The 15,128-nt window shown below is 37.2% G+C and overlaps 1 protein-coding gene across 3 annotated transcripts in view; it reads left to right on the top strand.

The window, feature by feature from the left end:
* ankrd12 (ankyrin repeat domain 12) overlaps positions 1–14,322 on the top strand; it is a 150,719-nt gene extending 136,397 nt beyond the window's left edge. For all 3 annotated transcript variants that reach the window (XM_052022995.1, XM_052022996.1, XM_052022997.1), the window contains exons 9-13: positions 1,965–6,877; positions 8,872–8,970; positions 10,105–10,248; positions 11,041–11,136; positions 12,012–14,322. In XM_052022995.1, coding sequence (XP_051878955.1) covers positions 1,965–6,877; positions 8,872–8,970; positions 10,105–10,248; positions 11,041–11,136; positions 12,012–12,197 — 5,438 coding nt within the window. In that variant the 3' untranslated portion in view covers positions 12,198–14,322. The remainder of the gene's footprint in view (positions 1–1,964; positions 6,878–8,871; positions 8,971–10,104; positions 10,249–11,040; positions 11,137–12,011) is intronic.
* The last annotated feature ends 806 nt before the right edge of the window (positions 14,323–15,128 follow it).

Below are 15,128 nucleotides of genomic sequence, written 5' to 3'. Positions count from 1 at the left end.
GGTTACCACATCTATCCAGTCCATGAAATTCCCTTTTCTGTCTCAATCTTCATTGTACCTTTCTGTAGAGTTCCAAGACATACTCTATATTTACTCTTCTAATATCAGCCATTTATATGAAATGCATTTATTAACTTCAAATTTGATCTGATCTTATGAGCTGGATCTTGCTGGGACAATGATGGTGTTTTAATGATTTGTGTAAATTCAGCTCAAGGAATTAAGAATTGGGAATTCTTGTTGATCAGTTTTTTGGAAAAAAAAATAGCAGTTTGCTCCTAGCTTCCCTATTATTTTTAAGAACGCGCTGGATTTGCATTTTAATTCCTATTTGACCGTTTGGAAACTTACCTTTTTTTTTAAACAATCGCTACTAAATATAACCTTTGGGTCCCAAAAAGGTTGCATCTAGTCAATCCAAAACAAAATATTGAAGGTACTGGAAACACTCATTAGGTCATAATGTGGTGAGGGAAATTTTTAACTTTTTAGTTGATAACCTTTCATCAAAATTGGGAAAGTCAACGATAAAATGTTTTAAGAAGAAAAGAAAGGGGAGATTACAAAAGGGAAAGTCTGTGACAAAATGGAGGACAGGAAAGATTAAATGGCAAAAATCATGGAGCTGGGTGAAAGTGGGGGGGTAAATATATATAATGAACAGCAAGTTGCAGTATATGTTTTTGGAAATCTGAACTAAAATAGACAATTTTGGAATCAGTCAGCACAACTGTAAACATTTTAAGCTGCCAATTGCCTTTCACTAATTCTTGAACTCAATCCTGCTCCAATTTTGCTGTCTTCAGCCTCTTGTGCTGTAATACCGAAGCCCTATGTAAGCTCAGGGAACAACACCTTATCTTCCAACTGGATATATTACAGCTTTTAGGACCTGACATTGAGTTCAATGGTTTCAAATAATCAACAGTCTATTATCTAACATTTCAGGATTTATAATTTTCATTCATTCTGTTTTCTACTACTTACTCATCATCATCTATTTATACCACCCTTGTTCACTTGGTGCCATCGTGTGTTTTTCGGCATTTAATTTATCAAGTCTCTTGTGTAGCCTATCGCAAACATCCTCACTCCCAGACTGGTCCTCCCCTACCCACTATTCTTTGCATCGTAAGACATGCTTTCCAACAATTTCTGGCAAGTTGCAACACAGAAGAGAATTGGGTCTGATTCTGTCTGACACAGAAAGCTTGAACTGTGTGAGATTTCTTCCTCAGCTGCACAAAATAAAAAAAGTCTCATCAGCTACTTAAGTAATTACCATTGTCAATCTCTGATTTTGTTTACCAATACTTGTTCAGTTTAGTCTAGAAAAGATCACTTTTAATCTCTGTTTCCCATTCTTGTACTGGACTTTATTATGTTTATATTCAGTGCTTTCTAAATTTTCCATTGTGGAAAAGCAGGAAATGTGGTGTTTCCTTCTTGGAATTTCAACCTGTCGACTGAAAAAACAGCTCCAAACAGACTGGGAAAATAAGTTCCTCCACTTCACCACATTTTCCATATCCCAATCCAATTTTGGATGATTCATATCTTAACACCTTTTCCTGCTTTGTCTACAAAATCAATTCACAATATTTTTTCTCAGCATTCTTTAGAACCTTGCCAGTTGTGCAGCTGATCATTTTAATACTCATATTGTTAATTGAAAGGAATCCCCCGTTGTACCATTATATATTCTAGTGTTACGGTCTTTGTTTTGCTCCTACTTTGTGTGCTTACAGGAAAATGTATATTTTGGATAGATTGGGTTTGTTAAATGTTGAGTTGTAAGAAAAATATTGCACTAGCATGAGTTATGAAGAGAAAGATGTCTGTTGCTATGATCATACAGACATTTTCATGTGTTGTTATACTGTGCATGCCATTAGAAAATCTTTACAATAAAAGTTGAAAATGTGCACTTCTTACAATAACCTAAATTCTTTTTGTACCTCCAGAATCTGAAGAGCTACCTTCTGTGAACCCATCTAGTGTAGATGATAATGTGGATGATTCTGAAGCAGAAAAAGAATTAAAAACAGATACTAATCAGCAGTTGACACCCTGCAAATCAATTGCATCATCTGCCCTGGATGAATACGAGTTCAAGGATGATGATGATGAAGATGTTGATGAAGACGAAGAAGAAATAAGCAAGCTTGTAGATCAGAAACGGATTCGAAGAAGAGATGGTAAAAAGAGTGTTGTTAAAGAGAACAGCAGCTATTTAACACCACCAAAGCTAGAATTTCAGAAACCATTCAAAATTAAAAAGCAGAAGTCAGCAAGAGTTCTTGTTTCATCTAGCTCTGATAGCTCAGATGATGAACTGCATCAAGAGAAAAAGACTTGTTCAGCCAGCTCTCTAGAGATTGTTCCAGATAGCAGCAAATCAGATGCAAGGACTAAGAAAGAAAACTTGGTCACTCTTGAACAGAAAGAAAAAGGAAAGGGGAAGAAAAAAGTGAAGAAACAAAGCAAAAATAAAGAGAACCAGGAGTTCAAAGAGGAGAAAGAAGAAAAGGAAAATGCTAAACTGATGCTTTTCTCCACTTGCTCTGCTTTGGACTCATTAGACCGCTCAAGAGAGGAGGATTCGTTTAGGAAGTCTTTGAAAGATGATTCTTCAGGTCATCAGTTCCACCTTTCTACTGCCAAGTCTCCAAAGCATGCGTGTGGTTTAAATGAAAAACGAGCAAAGCCACTTAAACAGGAAAATACTAAAACCGCTCCATCTTCAGGAGCATCAGAAATAACTTTCCAATCTGAGGTTGTTCGATTTGATCACCTTACAGATTCCGACTATACTTCCGAGAGTTCCAGCAATAAGTCTTTTAAATACAATACAAAGACAAAGCATCACAAAAAAGATCTGAGTGTAGAATTTGGTGAAAAGTCTGGACAGAGGAGCAAAGAGGAGGAGACAGGCATATTTGATAACATGGAAGAAGTTTTTAAAAAGACTGACAAGGATGGCAAAGTTATAAAAAAGCATAAATTAAAGCATAAAGATAAAGAGAAAAACAAAATTAAGAAAGAACATGAAAACGAAAAGGGAAAACACAGACAAAAAGAGAGTGAAAAGATATATCCTGAGTTTGATAGAGAATACTGGAAAGAGAACTTCTTCAAAAATGATGACACTAATGAAACTTTCAAAGATGAAAATTCAAACTTGGCTCTTGCGGAAAAACCATTGAAAGATAAAACTCCCATTAAAGAAGAAAAAGTATCTAAGGAGAAGTATTTTAAGGAAGAGAAGCCTTTCAAGGAGGACAGAGAAAAAGAGAAGTCTAAAAAGAATAAAAAGGAAAAGCACTATAAAGAGGAAAAAGAAATTAAACTTACAAATCTGGAAGAAAGGAAGGAAATTGTGCTTGCAGACAAAGATGATTCACTTTACTCGGGTGTTTTTCTGAAGAAAGAGCATACAGAGTTGTTTGAGAAAGAAAAAGGCACAGATAAAGAGAAATCTGATACTCCAGATAAAGAAAAGAAGGAAAACAAGGAGAAAAGTGAAAAAAAGTCTCCGACTAAAGAGAGGGACTTGGAAAAGTTAGAGAGAAAATATTCTGACAGGGAGAAGAAAATAAAACATGAGAATAGGTCGGAGAAAGAGAAATCAGAGACTCATGAAAAAACACAGGAAAAATCATTTAGTAAATTACAAGAGAGTGGAGAGAGGACAAAAGAAAAAGATCGATCTGGGAGCTTGTATTCCACTTCAGAAAAAGTCCACCGTGAAAATGATAAATTGAAGAATGTATTCTCTGTCAAAAAACCTGAGGAAAAAGAAAAGAGCAAAGAGAAATTGGACAAAAAGCATGAGAGAGAAAAAATTGAAAGGGAGCGTCATTCCAGTGGCATAAAGGACAAAGTGGAAAAAGAGAAGCATACTAATGAGAAGAAGACTAAGTTTTCAGAAAAAGATTTGCAGGACAGCATTCTGAGTAAAGCAGACAAAGTTAAAGTAAAAGAAAAAGACAGAGACATAGAAAAAGAGAAGAAGAAAGAGAAATCTAGGGAAAGAGAGGGTGACCCTGTGACAAACTCCAAGCACTTGCATGATGAGAAGAAACGCAGCACAGTTGAGAGTAGCAAAGGATCTCACGATAAATTATTTTCTTCAAAGGATAAAATTAAGGAGGATTTTCCTAAAACTCCTGAAACAAAAGAGAGAGAAAAGAAGGAAAAAGACAGACAAAAAGACAAAGTACCAGTGAATACTTCTGTTAAAGCAAAGCTTAAAGAACCAGAAGCTGACAAATTGAAGTCTAAAGATTCCGGTGCCACAAAGGACGTGCGGCCAAAAGAGAAGAGACTAGTAAATGACGACTTAATGCAAACCAGTTTTGAAAGAATGTTAAGTCTCAAGGATCTGGAGATTGAGCAATGGCACAAGAAACATAAAGAGAAGATAAAGATGAAAGAAAAAGAAAGGCAGAGGCATCGATCTGGCATTGACCTCTCAAAAATAAAAGAACGAGAGAAACTGAAGAGTTCAACGACAAGCAAAGAACTTACTAGATCAAAAAGTTCAGATCCATCAGAGGTACATTTGAAAGACAAGCAGCCGAAAGATGTTAACAGTGTGAAATCACTGACCACTGATACAAAACAAAATTTGCCAGAAACTCCAAGACCTCTCATGAGTTGTGAAAGTAATTTAACTGCGTCCCCCAGACAAGAGCGTGATCGTATGGGACTTACTTCAAGGTCTATATCAATGATCTCTGTTGCAAGTTCAGAAGATTCATGCCAGACCTCAGCTGTAGCGACGCCACGGCCGTTAACAGATTATGATTCGGATTTCACCATTGAGGGTTCTGAATCTCAGTCTTCCTTTTCACAGTCCGTATTTCTCTCCAGTGCCAAATCACCTGCCGTATATGACCGAGACTCTGATGTTTTGGCTGATTTGCCAGATCGACTTAAATCGCCACATTCCAGTAAACTTTCAGGATCTTATCTGCGGTCAGTGTCTGCTGACAATGCGAGATGTGAGAATGAATGCCGGTCTGTAGGTGATGTTCGGAGATGCAGTATACCAGCTGTTGCAAATGACCATGATAAACCGTTCCACAAGCAAGTAGAAGTTAGCCTGCCACTTTCAAGTGAAAAGCAATATAGTTTTTCACCAGCAGTACAAAGCCAGGCCTGTACCTCTCCTCGATCAGAACCACTTCCAGACAGTGGCCCTGAAGAGGGCACATGTAATAGCACTTCCTGTTTACAGTCTCCTGCTGTTATTGTACCAAGCGACACTAATTATTTATCACAGGATGCAAATCCCAACAGCGTAGTAGTGCAAAGTACTTCTCAGCAGATGCCTGTGGTACAGCCACAACTAAACTGTTTGATTAGTGACATTCAGCCAGAAAAACCAATGGAAATATCATACGATAGGCTTGATGTTCCTTCACTTAGTAGTAACGATGGCTATACAACTACAGCAGCTTGCGAGAAAAACATTTTTAGCCCTTTACCGCATGTTCCACAAGAGTGGAGTTGTTCAGACCAGATAACATCAGAACTAGTATCCAAGTCTCCACAGGGACTTTGTAGTGAGTCTTCCCAAGCAGCAAATCTCCTTGAGGCACCATCTTATTTTTCACCTACACATTCATCCAATTCATCTTGTACACGATCACCGTTAGACAGTGACGGCACCCCTCGAGTACTCTTCTGGCCAAAATGTGGAGGAACTCAAGAAGACTTATCACAAACTCAAACTTTGCAAGATACAGATCAGAGTTCCATTTCATGCAAACCACACGTGGAATCTTCAGGGATAGCTGATGAAAAAGATGGTAAATGTCCTTCTCTTGATGTAAATTCTGATCTTGCAAGTCAAAAGACTGTGGAAGATCCAGCAAATGATTGCAAACCAAGTGAAATGCAAGACTTGGAAGAAAACTCCTCCACACCATCTGCAGCATTACCAGATGGCAGCAATGTTAATGAAAATCTTGTGGACCAAATAAGGACTGTACAGAGTTTATTAACTGAATCTCAAGAAAAGATGGAAGGTACAAAAAGTACAGTTTTAGCTAGTCACGAGCCAGCTTGTAATCAGGAGAGCTCACTGTTAGACACAGTGCCAGTAGCCTCAGTTGATGAAATGCAATCAGAGCCAAAAGAAGAACTGCCCGAAGCAATACCTTCCACGGAACATGCGCACACACATTCAGTAAGTGACCAATCTCAGTCTTTGGAAAGTAAAGCTCAGGACCAAGATTCCTCACTGGAGATGGAAGTTTCCCAACATTTCACAGCTGCTGGTCGGGACCCTGTAATGATGCATGAAGGAGCATCGGATGAACAAAGGCAGTCCATTGAATCAATGAAAGAGGAGTCAGAAGACCGAATGGAAGCTGACCGCACAGAGCAAGATATTCCTCAGAGGATTACTCGCAACAGAGCAAACATATTAGCCAATCAAAGCAAACAGTCTGCTGTCAACTGTGCACAGGTCTCTGATAAAGATACAGAATCTGTCACACCTGTGAAAAGTAAATCTAAGTTAACAGAGGAGGAAGAAGGCCAGGTACACCACCCACATAAACGAAAGTTGTCACGTGTTCCACATCCAACGCAAGTGAAATCCACTTTGCAGCAAGCTAAGGAAAAGACGCAACAGTCACTGGCAGCTATTGTAGATTCTTTAAAATTAGAAGAGATTCAGCCTTATCATTCGGAAAAGGCAAACCCTTACTACGAGTATCTCCACATTAGAAAGAAAATAGAAGAGAAGCGTAAAGTGCTATGTAGTGTCACTCCACAAGCACCACAGTTTTATGATGAATTTGTTACATTTACTGGATCGTACCTGCTGGATGGAAACCCTTTGAGCAAACTTTGTATACCAACTGTAAGTGTTATCCTTTAAAATAATTGCTTTGAGTTAGTCATTCTATATGACAAAGCCATAAATTCATTTTGTGTTGACTATATAACAATCTTGCTTCAATTATTCATTCAAGAGAGTAAAGTAAGTATGTGATAATGGTGAGCACTTTAGTCCTTAATTGATGATTTGCATTCACCATCCAGATGAGGCAACGTGCACATTCTAAGCATGGTCAGCCTTTCTGGCACATCCTGGCTATTAGTTTTTACCCCATCTGTTGTCTCCACCTCTTTTAATACTTTGTAAGAATCCCCTTCCTCGGCAAACATCAACGAGCTGATGTACCAGTCTGTATGTAAAACATCTCATCCTTAAAGATCTCCCATTGCTTAGCAGTTTTTCCTGTCAATGTTTGAATTTAATTTTACCCTGGCTAAATCCTCTCTCATCTCAATGAAGTTGACCCTCTTCCAGATTACACGTTATACTTTAAATTGATCCTTTGCTCTTCTCCATTGCCAAATCTAAATTTTATGCAACAATGATCACTTTTTCCTACGTATTCTCCCACAGACACTTGACCTTGGTCCCCATCTCCAGATCCAGCAATGCTTTCTTCCTTGATGGACTGAGAACCTATTGGTCAAAGAAATTCTCTTGAACAGATTTCAGAAATTCCTCCTCCTTTCTTTCCCTTTTATTCTAACAGTATACCAATCAATATTTAGGTAATTAAGGTTGCCCAGTATCGCCAGTGTAGTTCTTGCACGACTTTGTAATTTCCCTGCAGATTTGCTTTTTTCTCACGATTTGGAGGCTTATGGAATACCCTGAAAATGCATTGGAGCATTATTCATCACAACTCTAACCAAATAGATTCTTTCCTGGCCCCCTTAAGGATGCCACCAATTCCTATACCTAATTCCTACTTAAATGTCTTCACAAATCAGTACTATCACTCCACCTTCCTTTTGTCTTCCCTGTATTTTCTGAACACTCTTTAATCCATGAATATTGTGCCCAGTGCTGCACCTTCTTAATCTGCTTTGTTATTGTTACTACATTGTGTTCCCAGAAGGCTATCTGTATTTATAGTTTACCAATTTTATTCACCACACTTTGTTTACATTCTAAGTCTTTATTCCATACTAGGCTACTGCAATGCAATATTGGTACTACTACTACTTTCTCTAATACTATCTTAACAGCCTCACATCCTTATGCATATATCTGTAATCAGGTGCCTGTCTCCTTGCCAACTTGGCTTAAAATCTCCACATTTGGATATTAATGTGTCTTGGGTGCCAGGGTGTATACATCAATTATGAGATGGAAAATACTGTTACATAGGGCAAGCTGGAGAATTCTGGTAGAAATCTGTTTATCTATATAGTTTGAATTACAAAGTATAAAACATATGTGCATTTTCTGATGTTTGCAGTGAATGTTAAATTTTATGACACCACATCATGTTTTATCAATTGGGGGAGAAAAGTAATAGTTTGAATAAGTAAGTAAGTAAATAAATATGATGATGCTTACTAATAAGTAGTAAGCATTATCATATTTGGTTAAGTTGGGGTCAGCACAGTGGTGCACCTAGTAGAGTTGGTGCCTTATTGCTCCAGTGACCACACGTTTAATCCTGATTTTTGGTCTATGCGGAGTTATACACACTTTTCCTGTGACCTTGTGGGTTTCCTCTGGGTGCTCCATTTTCTTCCCATGTCCCAAAGATATGTAGAGTGAAAGATTAATTGGCCACTCAAAAATTGTTTCCATTATGTAACTGAGTGGTAGAATCTGGGAGAAATTAATGGGAATGTGGAGTGAATTAAAACATGGGGATTAGTATAAATGGGTGCTTAATTGTCAACGCAGACTCAGTGGGCAAGAAGGCCTTTTTTCCCCTTCTGTGGGTGACTCTATGACTTTAAATGTACCAGCATGAAATCATTTTTTTTTAATTTGCAAAACTTGTATTAATATTGATCACTATGATTTTTTTCTTAAAGATAACTCCTCCTCCATCATTGTCTGAAGCACTGAAGGAACTCTTCAGGCAACAGGAAGTTATTCGAATGAAGCTTCGATTACAACATAGTATTGAACGGGTACTGTTTTTGTTTTCAAAGGCTCTCTGAGCATTAAATTTGTCTAGCATTTTAGAACCTATATAAAGGATGGTCTTGAAATCATATGCTTAAAATTAAAATATGGAAAAACATGGCAGCATTTGCACACCTTGCCACAATGCTTTGAATTTTTGACTTTGTAAATGAGATGAGCAAGAGATTTATGAATTTAATGGGCTGGATTTTTGTGGTTGGTAGCTGCTCATTTCACTTGCTGACGGACTTTCCTGTGGGCTTTGAATTGGATTTCGTTATGATTAGAAAGCATTTTGGCACACTGCCCTCTACAGGGGATCTAGAACAGTGTGAATAAGGAGAGAAAAGATGTCTCTCCTTAACTAATCATGTTTACAGAATCATTAATAAACTGTGCAGAGTCTGAATCAGGCAGCTTCTAATTAAAGAGAAAGCTAAGTAAAAAGGGAGAAAGAAAGATGGACTTGAGAAATATAAGATTGTAAAAATATTAAGTTTTCTTCAACTATAATCGAAAATTGAAAGAAAAGCAACTCCATACTTGTAAAAGTTAAGCTTCAAAGCTGAAAAGTTGTCTGGCTGTAATTTTAATACTTACCGTGGTATTACAGTTTAGTTACACTGGATGTGGACACACCCTTATATTGTTGGAAATCAAAAAACTGCAGATGCTGGAAATCTGAAATAAAAACAAAAATTACTGGAAATATTCAGCATGTGAGGCAGCATCTGTTGAAAAACAAACAGAATTAACTTTATTTTTTATAGTTTTGGTGTGTTTTGATGGTAAATAACCATGTTAATTACATCATCTGTTAACTTGTCATTGCCAGGTCAATGACAAGTGTTTCAAGGAGATACTGAAATTGTCCAGCCTTTGGAGGAACAGGGGAATTCAGAAAGCAACTTTCTGATTTCCACCTTTAAATGCAACTGAACAATTTTCAGAAGATGCTGTTCAATAGCACTGAGAATTGACAGCTTCACTTTTGCTTACAAGTTACTGAACCAGTTTAAAAAATACTTCAACGAACTGATTGAAAATTGGTTGAAATTGCACCATGTCTGCTTCAATAACCTCAGTATGGAGAGGCTACCTTGCTTTCTTTTGAATGTATTCTTTGTATTTTCTTGCAGGAAAAGCTTATCATGTCAAATGAGCAAGAGGTTCTGAGAGTCCATTACCGTGCAGCAAGGACACTAGCAAATCAAACTTTGCCTTTTAGTGCCTGTACTGTGCTTCTGGATGCAGAAGTTTACAACATGCCTCAGGACCCTCAGGTGAGTAGGAAATTGGACTTTAAGATTTGCATGGGGGAAATTGTACCTTTTATATGAATTACTATTATAAAAGAAGAATGGGGCCGACCATCTGCGATTTGCACAGATCTTCAATGGATATGCCTGTGGCTGAGCAATTCCCAAAAAGAGGCTGCAAAGGAGCCTCCCACTTAACAGAGTGCTGGCCTCTGCAAACCTGCACTGTACTCATGGACTCTTCATGATGTCCAATAAGATTGCACGCAGTTCTACACGCCTCCCAGCTCAGGCTAAGAGATCCACTTGCTGAAGCTGTGCAACGTTAACCAGGCACAAGTAAAGCAGGCCCAGTGAAATGAATGTGAGAAATCTGTTGCCAGGAAAACGTAAAATAAAGCTTTGAATTTGATTTAATTAAGCTAGTGTAAGTGTTTTGAATTTTTTTAAGCTCTTGATTTTTAATTCTTTTCAAAATCTAATATTTCTAACAAGTCCTGAGCAATTTTTGAATGCTCATGAACATCAAGGACATTCACAAACATTGTAACTGGCAGCTTTCACAGCCCCAAATCCGGGCATGGAACGTCACCTACTGTTAATGCCGCCCTGTCAACACAGGTGCATGTTGGCACCCAGAAATGCCATGCACTGGTCGGCTAGGAAGCGTGGCCTCCCAGTGGGATTGCACCTTGGACCAGCTGAAAGATCATCAAAGGCAACCAGCAATCTCAGGGCAGCAAGAGATTGGCCCCTGTGTTTTGATTAAACGTGCTCAAAGTTGTTTCTGAAATTAACATAAAATCTTTGCTTCAGGGTGATGAAAACAAAACATCAGTGAGGGATCGATTCAATGCACGCCAGTTTATGTCCTGGTTGCAAGATGTAGATGATAAGTTTGACAAATTGAAGGTAAGTTTCCTTTAGGAAATATTTAAATATAGTATACTAAATATAACAATGAAATGCTGTAATGCTATTCAGAATATACTCTAAAGAAATAAGATCCTAGTTAATAATTTTAGGAGCTCCCTGAGCATGAGAAGTTCTACCTGGAAGAAGGTTAGCTGTATTTTCAAGGAAAGAGGTGAACCTGGAAGCTCCAAAAATACTAGGGCACTCTCCACATGGAAAGTACTTTAGAACATTAAATATGATATTGTTCGTTGTACTGACAGGTAATTAGTATAGATTAGTTTAAAAAAAAGTTTGCAATTCATTAATCAACTCCATGGAGCTGTAACTCTTAGGTTCAGCTTCCTCTTTACACATTCTTCCCTTCATATCCCGTGATTCTAGGGGGAAAAACAAAAGTCGTTAAATCACTATATAGACTGAAGTTAGGGATTTTTTTTGAAGAGACGTTTGTTTATAGAGAATGGACAAATGGATATGTGATGCAATTTATTTAGAGATATGACAACTGAAATAAACCCCAGCTAAAATCCAAAAACATAGCACTGAATTGAAGATACAAAATAGTAGATCCAAAAGCAAAGAAACCTGAAATAAAGACAGAAAATGCTAGAAATACACAGCAGGTAGAGATGAAATGTTATCAACCTAAAACATTAATCCTGATTCTCACTCCACAGATTCTCGCTGACCTCCTGAATATTTCCAGCATTTTCTGCTTTTATTCCAAACTAAAATAATCTTATCTCTAGAACATACTGTAAGAAGCTTGAAAATGCATTGTTTAAGTAAAGTCTTAGGTGAGATCTTTAGTTAACTGAGTACTGTAAGTGAGTTTCATCTTGCAATTAATTTTTTTTAATTCATTACAGACATGCCTTCTTATGAGACAGCAGCATGAAGCTGCAGCAATGAATGCAGTGCAAAGACTGGAGTGGCAGCTTAAACTACAAGAGCTTGATCCTTCCTCGCACAAATCTTTGAGCATCTTTGAAATTCCTGAGTTTTACATCCCACTTGTTGATGTTAATGATGACTTTGACTTGACACCAATATGATTGTGCATCTGTTCTGGAGGTTTTAAGCTAGTGCTTAATGATATAGTTAGTCACTGCTGAATGATACAGGACAGTTACAAATAGGCTTGTGTGTTTGGCTCCAGAGCACTTGGAAGAAAAGTGAGGAATTGAGGACATGGGTGCATATGGCAAAGAAGGTGCAGTACCATTCCTGCATAATGATGTGAGATTCAGCACTAACGCACTGTGACTTCCCATCACTGTTTACCAGTAACCACTACTGTCTTTCAGTAGTATAACAGTTGTAGCTGACAAATAGATATAATTCCCTCTTAATATCTGCCTGTACTTTAAAGTTTACAAGATGGGGGCATTTGCTACATTATGTTCGTACCAGCAGCGCTGGCAGCTGCAAGGTGACAGGGGCAAAGATACTCTGTCCCCAAGAAGGAGTTCATGGTACAGTAGAACCTCACCTTTGCACTCACAGCTGGAGTGCTGCCTCATTTAAAATATTATACATTGGCTCCTAATATCTAGGCTTTTCATCTTCCAAGTATAGGGATCTGTTTCTGGGTAACATTCTAACAAGAACCTAAATCTATCTATCTAAAATACCATTCTCTTCATTACTGTATCTATTCTTCTCCATTCAAAACAGAAACTACTGCATCAAGAGGCACTTGCTGGTTTTGTCAATGTTTCAAGAATTAATGGTATTTAAAAAAGTTTTCTGTTTACATGCCTGCACTTTGTTAAATTTAATCACCTTATAGTTTTGAGCACTTCAGATTCCTGTCATCGACTTGGTTTAAAAACACTTTACAAGCCTCATAAACCTGGTGTTTGTCTCTGAGGGACATTTAGATGCATCTGAAGGAATCCTGAGTGTGGGAAGTCAAAGCTTAAATTTGCCTTCCTACTAATTCTCTCATATCTCAAGTTGCTGGGAGTAACTGATGTGTTAGAGTACATCTTTAGATCAGCCAGCATTGTTGAGAACAATCCAGGCTCTTAAATTCAGACAGTTCAAACCAACAAAAAAAAATTAAAATTAAAGGGGCTGTTGTGGGAGTGTAGGGCCTTGTACAGCCCAGTGGATTACATTGGACACATCTTTCTTAAGCTAGCTAGCTGCTCTGAGTGTACGTTTATTATTTGTTCAGTTTATCAATTCTCTTTTCGGTGATGGCTTGATAATTTAAAGCAAAGCATTCTCCAGTGCTATTCAATATTTTGCTCTGCTGCTGCCAAATTATTCTAAACTGCTTTATCCATGCATCCACAAGTTTAGAGCTTCTCTAAGTAGCTTATTCTATGCTTCTTCCCTCTCCCTCATCCCCCTGTGATTCTTGTATGTGTCCTAACTCTTAGCTTCTCTCTGGATGACTCCCAAGTAGTATGTTATAGCTAGGCTCTATTACATTTCCTAATAAGCAGTTGATCATAATAAAATACACCTTGGGCCTTTTATTCTTTTACTGCCATAAAGAGGCAAGCACTGTACTCTGATTAATTTGAATTTTAAAAAGAATAGACAAATTAGTTTAAAAAAAAATTAGTCCCATCATTTTTACTTCAGTTACCAGTTCTGATCCTAGATACTGTACAGAATGTTTTTGTTTTTGGGGGTGGGGGGGAAATTCTGCACAGATGTATTATTTTGTCTTTTTTTAAAAATAAGTTATTTTATACATATCATTGCGCAGTTGTAAATAACATTGTATTTAACAATATTGTTTAAAATATGTATAAAGGAAATTATATAGTTATTTTGATTGTATAGCCCATTAATTGTCTAATGTTTCAATGGACCAAAGTTGCAATTGATAGTTGGTTTTATATTGATTGTAATGTGCTGTGGTTTGACCTTGTTTGTTAGGGCATGTGTTTGGTTTGCTTTTTACATTGCAGCAACTGTTCGAGATTACAATTACGATGCAATGCATGCGTTACCAGGTTATCTTGTGTCCTGTTCTCCTCCATCCCCTCTCCTCACATCCTGAAGAAAAATCTGCAGCAGAACCTATTTTTTCAGCACAAATGCTTTTTGAATTATAGTTCTAAAAGTGTAAATTGTTTATTTTAATATTTACCTGTTGATTAATATGTAAATACATGTAAATATATTGTTAAATAAATTTTAATGGTCATGTTAATTAAATAGAGTTGCATCAATGGCTGTTCAAATGGAATGGGATTTGTTTCATTGTCTTTCATTGTCTGCCTTTGAACCACAGATAACTGATTCCTATTTGTTTTAGTAGGAAGAACACTACTTTTAACTGCACTTAAATTTGGAGAGCTAGCATTCATTAATGATCGTCACTTAGGTTTGATGGACCTAAAAGTATTTTCTTGTGTTGGACTTTGTTCTGTAATGATAATCCTTACCTAATAAATAAAATTGTTTTCATAGAAATTGCATAGAATTTGCATAGAATTCAAGATGGTAACAACTTTGAAGCAACCAGTGTTGGTAATGGAAACAATACTAGGCAGCATTTGTGAAGCAAGAGTAAATGTTTCAGGTTGATGACCTGCTGACGATGAATTTCTGTTTTCATTTCAGATATTCAGCATCTGCAACTTTTTCTGTTGCTTTTTCAGTCAATGTTGTGTTTTTCTTTCACCAGCAATAGCTCTGGTGCCAGGTGCAGTTGAACCCTTCATTATACCTATCAAACCCTTTCAGCCATTTAACTATCTTTCATTATTTGTTTAAGACCTGAGTGTTCTGAGCATATTCTCTTTTTATTTTGGGTTATTTTTAGTCTTTTATTGGCATCTGATGGAATGTATTTACCAACAGCAGATTCTTAATTAACCTTTCCTTTACTTGCTCGACAATATTTCTGTTTAAGTGATAGAAGTTTGAATTTGAGTAAGAACACAAAACATTTGTGCATTTCTCTGCTCTTGATGAGGCTATAATTTGAAACAAAAGTCGCAGCTGTCAACTTTCCGTTC

This window comes from Pristis pectinata, chromosome 9 (genome assembly GCF_009764475.1).
Source record: "Pristis pectinata isolate sPriPec2 chromosome 9, sPriPec2.1.pri, whole genome shotgun sequence".
NCBI classification, from domain to species: Eukaryota; Metazoa; Chordata; class Chondrichthyes; order Rhinopristiformes; family Pristidae; genus Pristis; species Pristis pectinata.
This window is presented reverse-complemented; position numbering and strand designations above follow the sequence as displayed.